Source organism: Rhagoletis zephyria, unplaced genomic scaffold (genome assembly GCF_001687245.7).
Source record: "Rhagoletis zephyria isolate East Lansing unplaced genomic scaffold, Rhagoletis_zephyria_1.1 Rzeph_scaffold_05725, whole genome shotgun sequence".
NCBI classification, from domain to species: domain Eukaryota; kingdom Metazoa; phylum Arthropoda; class Insecta; order Diptera; family Tephritidae; genus Rhagoletis; species Rhagoletis zephyria.
This window is the reverse complement of record NW_016162808.1, coordinates 14,027-26,083: the sequence shown is the minus strand read 5'-3', so window position 1 is coordinate 26,083 and position 12,057 is coordinate 14,027. Positions and strand designations below refer to the sequence as shown.

Here is a 12,057-nt window from a genome sequence, read left to right as displayed (position 1 = left end):
GGCAGTTAACGAATAAACATGATGGCAATGTCGGATAAGAGTTGGTTGTTGGTCCAAACACAACCCATCCCAACTCAGTATTCGCGGCAAACGGCCCACACTTGTTTAGCTGCATTGTGGTTGACGGCAAACCAAGGTGGCAGTGGTCGAGTCCGATTAACAGCTTTGGCTTGACTTGCGCGTATGGCTGAACTGCCAGCTTATTTAAATGTTTTTCATGGCAACGCAAATCGGCTTTACTCAGGCTCTGAGAAGGTAGCTGCAGGTTTGAAACACCATAAACCCTTCGTAGTTTATGTCTCTTTTGCATATTGGCACCACTCACTAGTAAGTCTACCACCACGGCTGGCTCTTGGGTGGCACGTCCTCCGAACCACTGTAGGTTTAAGCGTTCAGTCCGGCCACGTAACCCGAGCTCTTCAATTAGTGCGTTGTCAAGCATTGTTATTGACGAACCTTCATCAAAAAGGGCGTACGTCTCAACGCGCTTCTGGTTCCCATACAGCACGACCGGCAGAATCCGAAATAACAACTTGCTATCGGCAACGTTTGCACTGCAACTAAGGACTGCTACACCCGTATCGCCTTGCGACTGAATACGCGACGCTGGCTGCGTCTGCGTGCTAATCGTTTTACGTGGATCGGCAATGGAAACACGTCTGTTGCGATCTCGAGGCGGCAATGACTGGTTTGATGACCCGTCGATAGTTTTTTCAATTTCGTGCAACAATTTATGATGAAACCGTTTGCACCCGTCGGTGGCACATGGTTTGCGCCTTTGGCAATTGCGCGACCCATGTCCAGCGTTGAGACATGAGAAACAGAGATGGCGTCGCTTCACTTCTTCCCACCTCTTCGGCACTGTAAGTTGGCTGAACTGGCTACAGTCGGCTGGCTTATGTTGGCCCTGACAAATAGGGCAAGTTGGATGGCGTTGTGATTCGGCAGCGTGCAGCACAACCCGGCGCTTCGAGTCTCTCGCTGTTTCCCCGTCGTAAACCGTGCAGATGACATTGGCAAGTTTAGTAAGCCAATCGCTGAAATGCTGAACCGTTGCATAAGGCTGCAAAGACGATGCAAAAACTGCCCATTCGATACGCTTGCTCATGGGTAACTTTCCAACGAGCTCATCAAGAAGCGTTGGATTCGCTAAATGCTGCTCTCCGCCACACGCAGAACGTAAAAATGCACAAATGTTGGCAATCTTCGTCGCAAATGGTATCAACTTTACCACTGAGCTTTCCGATATCGGAGCAATTTCTCGAACATGGGCTAGCTGGCTTCGAATTAATTGTTCCGGGCGACCGTATCGGAACCTAAGTTGCTCGATGATATTGCCCACATTGTTCGGGTGGATAAGCAGCGATTTAATAGCCTCTCGGGCCTCACCCCTTAAGCTCTTCTGCAGGCGTAAGTTGTTTTCAAAACAGCTGTACCCATAGACAGCGGTTGACTCGGTGTAAGCAGTAAAAAATATCGGCCAGTCCTCCGGCTTCCCACTAAACTCCGGCAAATCTTGCAATTTTCTTGGCTGAGTTGAAAACTGCGCAGATACGGAGCCTACGTTAGCAGGAATTGGCACCGTTGACGAAAGACTGTTAAGAAACGCGTCGTGCGGAGGTAAAGTCGAGCTGGGGTACATACCATTTGCTGTTGTTACAGCTGAACCATTTGTTGAAGATGTGTAAATGGGCGGCGAGACACGAGTGGCGGTATACATCGGGCAACGTGTAGCGTTATGAGGTGGCAACAGCGGCTGCACAGCATCTACATTGGTAGCAGCACTCGTTACGATCGGCGATTGCGGATGAAGAAGCTGGAACTGTGTCATTGGCAGGCTCGATGACGGCAAGGCAGATTCGTTGGCGGAACTGTCGCTGGGTGCACTGGATATGCTTTGCGCATCTGCGCGTTGGGCTTCGTTTGCTAACTCGTGTTCTCTTATTTTCTGTTGGGCAACCTTCAGACTGCGTTCAAGCGTGGCGATGCGTTTCTGCATAGCCTTAAACATCGCTTCCTGGCGGGCGGCAGATGAGGCACGAGTACTAACTCCCTCGGCTTCGGGAGTGTTTGGCAAATCAATGATGTCGGCAGCAGTGCCGGAATCCGATACTAACTTCGACGGGTCGGCCACTGAGGCAGATGTAGTGGCTTTAGAAACTGATGAACGCATAGTCATATCATGGACGTCGGCACGAAGACTTACGCATGCAATGCGGCTAATTGCAAGATTAAACAAAGCGGCAGGTTCTTTATGAACGGCAAATAAAAATATGAAATGTATGCGAGTTGCAAATAAACTCCTTAATTCAGTGTATAAAATACGGCTAAATTATTCGCCTGGCTGGCAAATGCGAAATTCGACTTTTCAGTCCCACATACAAATAATTCCAATAAGAATAGTTACAGTTCTTGTTCGTTTGCGGCGGCAAGTGCAAAAATGTACGTATGTGTATAGGCGATGACTGAGGAACGTCGAGAACTTTCCATAAACGGCAATCAGTCAGTGAAATAAATTATGTATTTCACTGCGAAATAAAGAAATTGTCGTCAACCCGCTTGCGAATTTAACGCAAGTAACGTTGTCACAAAAGGCGCATACACAATAATAGTCCAATGACGTACTACTTGGTTTATTTCTGTTCGATGTAAAGACTTGTTACAAAGATATAATTGAAAATACTTTAGGAGTTACTTACCGCAGTGTGTCCTTCACTCGATCCCTTTGGTTGACGACTGACTTTGAGGTTGACTTGCGCCAGCAGATCAACCAAATTATGGCAGCGGTAATCGAGTGAACGACACATTGCGGTATGTATGTACACAAAAAACCTAACATTAATTTGTACATACATATTTACAAGGCACAACTCCGCGACAAACAACTCCAATGCTTTGCCTACATGCATGTACATATGCATACGAACAGAAAAACAAAACGAAAAAGGCAATACTGCATCGACCGTACCTATTCCGCGGACATGTACATATGTACATACGTGCATGCAAAGAGTTAGCGGCAAATTAAATACATGGGATACATAGGGCACTAGTAACACATATGTGTACATATGTATCTCTAAATAATGAGAGTAACATATGTATGTATGAAAGGTATTTGAAAATAAATGAGAACATCGAAATGGAATACATTAAAAATAAAATACAAAAATGAAGTACATGAAATTGAAATGCATGAAATTGAAATTATGTCAAAGGCAGGAGTTCCCAACACAAACAAAAGTAAAATGAGTGGAAATCAAAATGTTAATGATGTACTAGACTGTGTAAGTGCTTGTGTGAAAAGCAAAGATTTTAAAACTGATTTATAAATAGTAAAATGTTTACAGCAGAATATCAAAAGGGTGCAACAACTATTCACTTGCAAGTTTTTACTAGTTTTGCGTTCAGTAACTTTTTCTGCTAGTTTTCTCTTCTTGTCAATTTTACGCTCTATTTTGCTTTTACGCTCTGGCTGCAATGTTTTACTGGAGAAGTTACTATACAAACCTTATATCTAAGTGAGAACCTATGTCCCAATTTAAAAAAGTGACTTTTTATCATTTGTTTGCAAAAACACTGACTTATTTGCATAACATCAAAAATTTTCTGATTTATTTCCATTTATGATTTTATGTAAGCTTTTACAATTTTGTTAACTTTCGGCAAACAAAGTAGAATCGGAAATGGATAAATTAAGATGTAATGAGTTCAATTTATTTTACTTAACTTGCCGTTTTCAAGAAAAACGTTTTTTTCTGGGCTATCATGCTATCACAAAAGGCAAGGTGTTTGAAGTTTGGCTGATTGGATGTTCGAAAAAAGAAAAGCATTTTTCAGGTTGTCAACCATGTTGAAAATTAATTTAGTGCTGCTGATATTTGCGAAAGTTCCATGAAACTCTTAGAAGAAAAAACGCATATTTTTTGCAATTATTTATCAAATAAATATGAAAATTATGGGAAACAATTTGGAAAGGATGCTAAAATATTTAGATCTGAAAACGTAGCGTTTCTTGCTGATAAGGTTCTTTTCTAAATCAAATAGCCAACTGTGTCGACCATCAGCCGGATTCTAACTTTCGCTATCGCTAAAGTGCTAAAATAGGATAGCCAACCTTTTTCCGAATTTTTAGCTATCTCCAAAAATATCTCCAACATTTTTTGGTGATATATAATCCATTTTGATGGTATAAATAGTGAAAATGGAAGTATGTGATAGCAAAAAAAATTACAGCCTCAATTTGCATTACTTTTCATCTGCTGTAGCGTAGCCGAGGCTATTTTACAAACACACTAGCGCCTTCACAAAAAGGCAAATCCTTGAGAGAACTCACGGACTGAAATTTCGATTTTTTTTACTCAAAGTGAAAAGAGCTTTGAACATTATTTTAACAAATTAGTTTCATAAACATTCCTATTCTTTTCAGGAAGTTTCCAGCGATTTTTGGTAAATGTCTCGCAAAGCAGCATTTGTATTCTGAATATAAATAATATCGGTGGAGAATTTGGAAATACTGAAACCTCAAGTGAAAATGAAGTGTTTTATGAAGACTAACTGCTTTAGGAATCTCTCCTCAAGACATATCTGCGTGACATGTAGTAAATATTTTTCTTTTTTTAATTTAGGAATTTCGATTATGCCATAACTAATCGCTAGAAGCAACATACATGTACATGTGACCATACTTATTTTATTATGTAGCTCATTTTAAAGGGGAGGGGGTTGAGTATGGTAAGAAAATAACTTGTGTCAAAACCAAGCTAATTGGACAATGTTTTTGAGTACTACCTAAACATATATAGTCACCATTTGAACATACAAAAAAGCAGTAAAGTCTGTTTTACGAAAGCCAAGTCTGTTTAACATTTTATTTACTGCCTTTACACTTGTTTTAACGTTTGCCATCTTTTTACATTAAAATAATGCAATATTTTAGCTGCTATTAATTTCGCACAGAAAAAGTAATAATTTGACCTAATGTGCATTTCTACGAAAAGTTGTTTTTTCCCCATATAAAATATATGGAAAACTTTGGGCGCTTTGAGCGACCTCTAAATATTTTTTGATCTCAAAATAAAAAATAAGGGTATATTTTTTCGGTATAGAACAATCCTGGGGGTGAGAGCATACAAATTCCGACTTTTTTTTCACATGCATTTTTGGACCGCCCTAATGTACATACATATATGCGAATATAGTTAAACAAATTTTAAAATAAGGTCTTTATCTGTAAACAAGACGTGGCAAAGCCTACTACGTGCAGCCCAGGACTGAGTACAACGGACTGGAACGAACGTGTGTGCCTAGTGCTCAACCGCCTCCCGAGCAAATACTTGACGGTGGTACCGGGGGGTTCGGTACTTGGACGGGAGGAGGTTTAGTTCGGGTTAAAGTCCACACTGACGGGTATAGTGAATTAAATGCTTGTTGTTGCGAAAACTTTCTTTTCGTACTGCGTATTCACAATAGAATTCAGCGGTTTGTAAATATTTCTAACGGCCCTTATTTTAATTTTTTAGTGCTTTTAGTTTTTCACTTTTTGTAATTTTTTAATCTATAAAGTGGAATGTAATTTTTTGTTATATATTGGCATTTTATGCAAAATGTCTATATCTTAAAATTTTGTGACTAAACAGGATGAATTGTGCCAAAGGTGCCACTTAGAATGAAAGTGCCAAAAATGGCACTATTGTGCCTACTTTTCGACCACCGGCCTGGTCTAAGCCAACTGTGGCCAAATGGTCAGATGTCTCATTACCAGGTACTCCCGAGTGACCTGGCACCCAGAGTAAAGCAAGCTCCTTATGTTTATCAACATAATTTAATAGAGACTTGCATTTCCGAAACAGTCTGAAAGTATTTAGTTAGAGGGCTGGCCAATACCTTAAGTGCAGCTTGGCTGTCCCTGCAGACACGTAAACTCCTTGCCCTCCTCCACCTATTTTCCACCACGTAGTCCATGGCTGTGAGGATTGCATATACCTCAGCCTGCAAGACCGAAGCATATTTACCAAGAGAAAAGTGAAGCTTATTACCATTAACATCGAAAAAGGCCCAGATCAGGGTTGCCACTGACGAAGAAAAATATTTACCAAACACTTGGAAGCAACTACCAAATCCGGAAAATATCTACCAATAGCTTTTTTTTAGTTATTTTAATAAAAACTTTAGTTTAGCTTTATTTTTTAAGTTATTTCAATAAACATTTAAATTTTTTATTAAGGAACTTTTTATTTAACTAATAATATGGTATTTGGGATCATATTAATGGCATATTCTCGGTTTTCTTAAACTAAAAGCGAAAATGATGAAACTAAAGGCAACAAAGAAACTTCATCATTAAAAAAAACTTCAACTGGGATATTATAAGCTAATACTGTGACTCAAAAGAGCGCTTGGTATTTGTTTTAATATTCACAATGTTTTTAAGTAAACATTTTTTTTCTACTTTTTTTTGTATAAGAATGATGTTTGCGCTTTAACCAAACCCATAAAAATCAGGGACTCATGCCATAACAACACTGAGAAAAATTCAAAAACATTTCGTCTAAATTCCGAACTTTTTACTCTGAATTTTTAGAACCATTTTCCGTATCCAGTTCTCTAGCCCATAGAATTTACAACAACCAACCAACAATGTGCAGCTAAAAATTCCCGTTGATTCAAAAAATATATTAGCCGCCGGTCTTTTGTGTTTTTTTTGTTTAATAATTGCCATTTATAAAAACTGGCGGTAATTTTTTTTTGTACAATCATAGCGTGTAAATACAAACCTGGCCATTTTTTCTTTTTTTTTTATGCATCTGAATGCAACACTGTTCCTAAGAACTGAATAACGCATCTAATGCAACACTGTTTCTTAAGATCCTTCGCAAGTTGACGTTTGCAAACTATAGACCACTTCGCTTATATTACGATTTCCGCTATCACGTGTTCTTACTTAAAATTACTGAATATTGTTAACAAATTAGATTAATAAATACTTGAAGTTACAACAAATAACTGGCGACGAGGTAAAGTCAGTGAGTTCACGGAATCGTAATAAACTACCCGAGGCGTTCGATTGAAGCGTAAAAAGGCAAAAAGGTAAAAAGCTGCATTACCATGGAAGAAACTATCGGGAGACTGCTAAAGCAACAGCAGGACTTTTTAGTGGACGTATTGAGTACAAATAGAGCATGGATGATTGCACAATTGGAAGAGCAAAAAACAAATCTTGCTAAAATGCAAGAAAATCCTCGTGAGCCGACCATAACCTCAACAAATATATCCGTGCCAGCCTTTCCACCGTATGTGCATACAAAGCAAAGTTTTGACTCGTACATCGCACAATTAACCCAGCATTTCGAAGCGTATTCAGTCACGAAGCAGGAACAGAAACGAGCATTTTTCCTCTCGTGGGTAGGAGCCGACTGTTTTGAGCTGCTATCCAAACTTTTCGGCACAGAAGACATACAAACGCAGACATACGAAAGCATTAAAGAAAAGTTGTCAACGCACTACAAGGAAAATGTTCACATACTGGCCTCAAGATACGAATTTCTGTCATCGAAAATGAAACCAGAACAAAAGTATTCAGAATGGGTTGCTGAACTGCGGGGCATAGCGCGGAATTGCAGGTTCGTGTGTAGTAACAATACTTGCAAAACGTCATTTATAGATGACCTGCTTCGAGACATTTTAGTTTTGAATTCGCCACATGAACCGGTACGCACTGCAGCACTACAAAAGCCTAATCCGGCACTCGCAGATGTTATAGCTATAGCCGAAAGCTATGAAACAACACAGGCCATGAAAAAGCGGATGTCATCTAGCACAGCAGAACGCAGCGAAGTATTTCAGCTGAAACAGCACCAAGCTGAAAAAAAGCTTAAGCCAAGCGCAAGCAAGAGTAACTGTTTTCAATCCTGCTCTGGGTGCGGGAAGCACCACTCCAGAAGCCAATGCAAATTTCGTAATGCACAATGCCGAAAGTGCAATCGTTTCGGCCATATCGCACCAGTTTGTAAAGCACAAAGTGCAATTACCGACAATAAAAATAATAAAAAGGAGAAGCAACCGCAGACTAACAACAATAACGCTCAGCGAAGTGTGTCAACGATCAACTTTGTTGCTTCAATTACGAGCACCGTGCCAAACAAAGTAGGAAACAAATATCTGATTGAAATAGGGGTGAATGAAGTACCAGTCAAGTTTCAGATGGATACCGGCGCCACTTGCTCCGTGATTGGCTTAGATGTATATAATGAAATTGGAAAGCCAAGTCTTACGCCCTATCCAACTGGTAAGCTAATCGCGTATGGGGGAAGTGCTGTAAGCATTTTGGGAACTATTGATGTCACTATTCATCATGGGCAAATTAAACGGCTAGTGAAACTTGTTGTAGCTAATGTTCAGCAAAATAGTGAAATCCTTGGAACGGATTTGCTAGAAGAATTGGGATTATGCGCCTGCCAAGCACATCACGTAAACGCCGTTACGACGGATCCTAACGAAAATATCGAAGGGCTTTTGAAAAAATTTGCAGATGTGTTTGAAGGCACGTTGGGTTATTGCACAATTTCAAAAGCTGAGTTACGGTTAAAACATGATGCGACACCTAAGTATTTCAAATCTCGCCCTATACCTTTCGCGCAATTGAAGGACTTCAAATTAGAGGCACAGCGTCTAACGGACTGCGGGATATGGAAACCAATTACGTTCAGCAAATGGGCAGCACCCATCGTAGTGGTTCAAAAAAAAGACGGGCGTTTGCGGATATGCGGTGACTTTAAAGCTGTGAACGCACAGCTCGAGGTAGATCACTACCCAATACCCCGCATTGAAGAACTGTGCCGCAAGCTAAGAGGAGGCACAATCTTCGCCAAAATTGACCTTTCAGACGCATACTTGCAAGTGGGTCTGACCGAAGAAGCGAAGCAGCTAATGGTTGTTAATACCCCATTGGGCTTGTTCCAGTATCAACGCCTGCCGATGGGAGTGGCCAGCGCTCCGGCCCTTTTTCAGAAGCTATTGGAACAAGTCATTGAAGGTATTCCGATGTGTATTAATTATCTTGACGATATATTAGTAGCTGGTAAGTCAATACAAGAGTTATTGGAAAATTTGCAATCAGTATTCGAGCGACTGCAAGCATCTGGGTTAAAATGCCGCAAATCCAAGTGCACTTTTATGCAGCGTCGAGTTGAATATGTCGGATTTGTGTTGGATGCAGCGGGTTGCACGCCATCTCCAGCTAAGGTTTCAGCTATAAGTGAAATGCCGCGGCCTAAAAATTTGAAGGAACTTCAAGCATTCCTGGGTAAAATTAATTATTACAATAAATTTATATCGAATTTTGCAGATAAGGCTGCTCCGCTTAACCAGCTACGTAGGCAAGGCGAAAAATTTCGGTGGGGAGAGAAGCAAGAAAAAGCGTTTCTAGCTCTTAAGCACCAATTGAGTACAGCACCTTTGCTAATTCATTTCGATGACCAGTTACCCCTTATTTTGGCAACAGACGCATCTTCGCATGGAATAGGAGCTGTTATATCGCACAGAATGCCGGATGGGTCCGAAAAGCCCATCGCGTTCGCATCTAAGACGCTTGACCACCACCAAATACGTTACAGTCAGATAGAAAAGGAAGCGCTTTCTATTGTATTTGGTGTCAAGAAGTTTCACCAATTTCTGTTTGGTCGCCAGTTTACATTGCTCACAGACCACAAACCGCTGGTGTCGATATTCAGCCCTGATAAGCAACTACCGTCTGTGATGATACAACGCCTTCAGCGCTGGGCATTACTGCTCATGTCCTATCGGTATACTATACGATATAGGCCAACGGATAAGCATTGTAACGCAGACGCTCTATCTCGGCTTCCAGTAGGGCCGGATGCCGAGTTCGACCAAAGTGAAGCATGCATGCAGGTCGAATCTGACCTAACTGCTTCACCACTTAATGTGCAACATCTGGCAAACCTAACTGCAAAGGATCGCACTCTTAAACAAGTGTGGCGATTCATCGAAAAGGGGTGGCCTGAGAAGCTTCCATCGCAACACCGCGAGCTACAGCCGTATTTTGTTCACCGGCACGCGCTTAGTTTGGAAATGGGGGTCATTATATTGAGAACAGAGTACACGCGTGTGGTCCTACCGTTGACGGCACAAGCAACCGTCCTTGAATTGCTGCATGAAGGACACTGGGGTATGACGCGTATGAAGCAAATGGCGCGTCAACACTGCTGGTGGCCCTCTATGGATACACACATAGAAAAGAAAGTTTCACAATGCGAAATATGCCAACAGCAAAGTACATCTTCACCAGCTCGAGCATATACAAATTGGCCTGTAGCTGAACGTCCATGGCAGCGCATACACTTGGACTTTGCAGGGCCGTTTCATAACGCTACTTGGCTTATATGCATCGACGCATTTTCGAAATATCCATTTGTAACAAAGATGGCCAGTATAACGGCTAAAGCAACGATCGATGCCTTAAAAGTAATATTTTCTGTCGAAGGTCTGCCTGATACCATAGTCACGGATAACGGACGGCAATTCTCAGCGGCCGAGTTCCAGGTTTTTTGTAACAGCAATGGGATTACGCATCTCACCACTGCGCCTTTTCATCCGGCATCGAACGGCGAAGCTGAACGCTTTGTGCGCACCTTTAAGCAAGCCTTTAATAAAAGCAGTCGCGGACGGTAAAAATCATTTAGATTCTCTACTAACCATTCTTATCACTTACAGAACTTGTCCCATTGGCAGTAGCAATAAGTCGCCGGCGGAATTGCTACATGGCCGCCAGCCAAAAACACGGCTTAATATGCTTGTACCCACTCCCACTCAAGGGTTCGACAAACGTTTACGCCAGGAACGTGGATTCCTGGTGTAATTCAAAGCAAAGTTGGCAGTATGATGTATCGCGTGAGTACGGGCCAAGGCTTACTCCGTCGCCACCGTAACCAGTTGAAGGCTCGCCTATGAGGACTAAAGGGAGGGTTCTTGACTAGGTGCGGAGGGACTGATGCATCTGAATGCAACACTGTTCCTAAGAACTGAATAACGCATCTAATGCAACACTGTTTCTTAAGATCCTTCGCAAGTTGACGTTTGCAAACTACAGACCACTTCGCTTATATTACGATTTCCGCTATCACGTGTTCTTACTTAAAATTACTGAATATTGTTAACAAATTAGATTAATAAATACTTGAAGTTACAACATTTTTAAAGAAACATTTAAAATGTTTAGACAATCAAAAGCTCCTCAAGATTCCAATAAAATGAAATTTGAATGGAGCACGATATTGTTCGCCTTTTATCGATATACATTCTTACATATGTACACTGAGGAGGAAAAAATATTAAAATCAATGAGAAACGTGGTTGATCTTACTATAAACGTCAACGTAAGTACTGTATATTGGCAAATATTCAATTCGATTACGCGCGTATTAAAATGACCACGTTCGTTCTGAAAAAGCATCCGTGAAGTGAATAATCAATATAAAACCAAAAAAGATATATATGTTCAATATCAATATCAATATCTGGATATCAACAAATTGTGGCAAGCATCTTTGCGCCCTCAGCTACAGCCTCACATATAAATGTGCTTTCAAATGTTGAATTTCCATCAACACCACAGCACGCGATTTGTACGGATAAACATGATGTGTGTGTTAGGCTGTGTCATTTTTGAGCAACTTTTTTATACCCGAGCGCACTTGTGCACAAGGGTATTATAACTTTGTTCACATAACGGTTCTTTGTAACAGGCAAAACGAATCGAGATAGATATAGACAAATGTATACATAAATGATCAGAATGAAAAGAGAAATCGATTAAGCGGTGACTGTCTGTCCGTCCGTCCGTCCGTCCGTCCGTGCACACGATAACTCAAGTAAAAATTGAGATATCTTAACGAAACTTGGTACGTGAACTTCTTTTGGGCGTGGGACGGATGGTATTGAAAATGGGCGAAATCGGATAATAACCACGCCTACCTCCCATATAACGGTAATTTTAAGAAATACGAAAACTGCGATATTTTAGTAACTACTGAAGAT

The 12,057-nt window shown here is 40.9% G+C and overlaps 2 protein-coding genes across 2 annotated transcripts in view; one reads left to right on the top strand and one right to left on the bottom strand.

Moving 5' to 3' along the window:
- Positions 1–2,115, bottom strand: part of LOC108372407 (uncharacterized) — a 3,471-nt gene extending 1,356 nt beyond the window's left edge. Inside the window, exon 1 of the mRNA XM_017628078.1 lies at positions 4–2,115. Within this exon, the coding sequence (XP_017483567.1) occupies positions 4–2,011 (2,008 nt within the window). The 5' untranslated portion in view covers positions 2,012–2,115. The remainder of the gene's footprint in view (positions 1–3) is intronic.
- Positions 2,116–7,107: 4,992 nt separating this feature from the next.
- LOC108372406 (uncharacterized protein K02A2.6-like) lies at positions 7,108–10,879 on the top strand. The gene is made up of 3 exons (XM_017628076.1): positions 7,108–9,304; positions 9,347–10,688; positions 10,735–10,879. Exons 1-3 carry the CDS (start codon positions 7,108–7,110, stop codon positions 10,877–10,879), a joined length of 3,684 nt encoding a protein of 1,227 aa, XP_017483565.1.
- Positions 10,880–12,057: the final 1,178 nt, after the last annotated feature.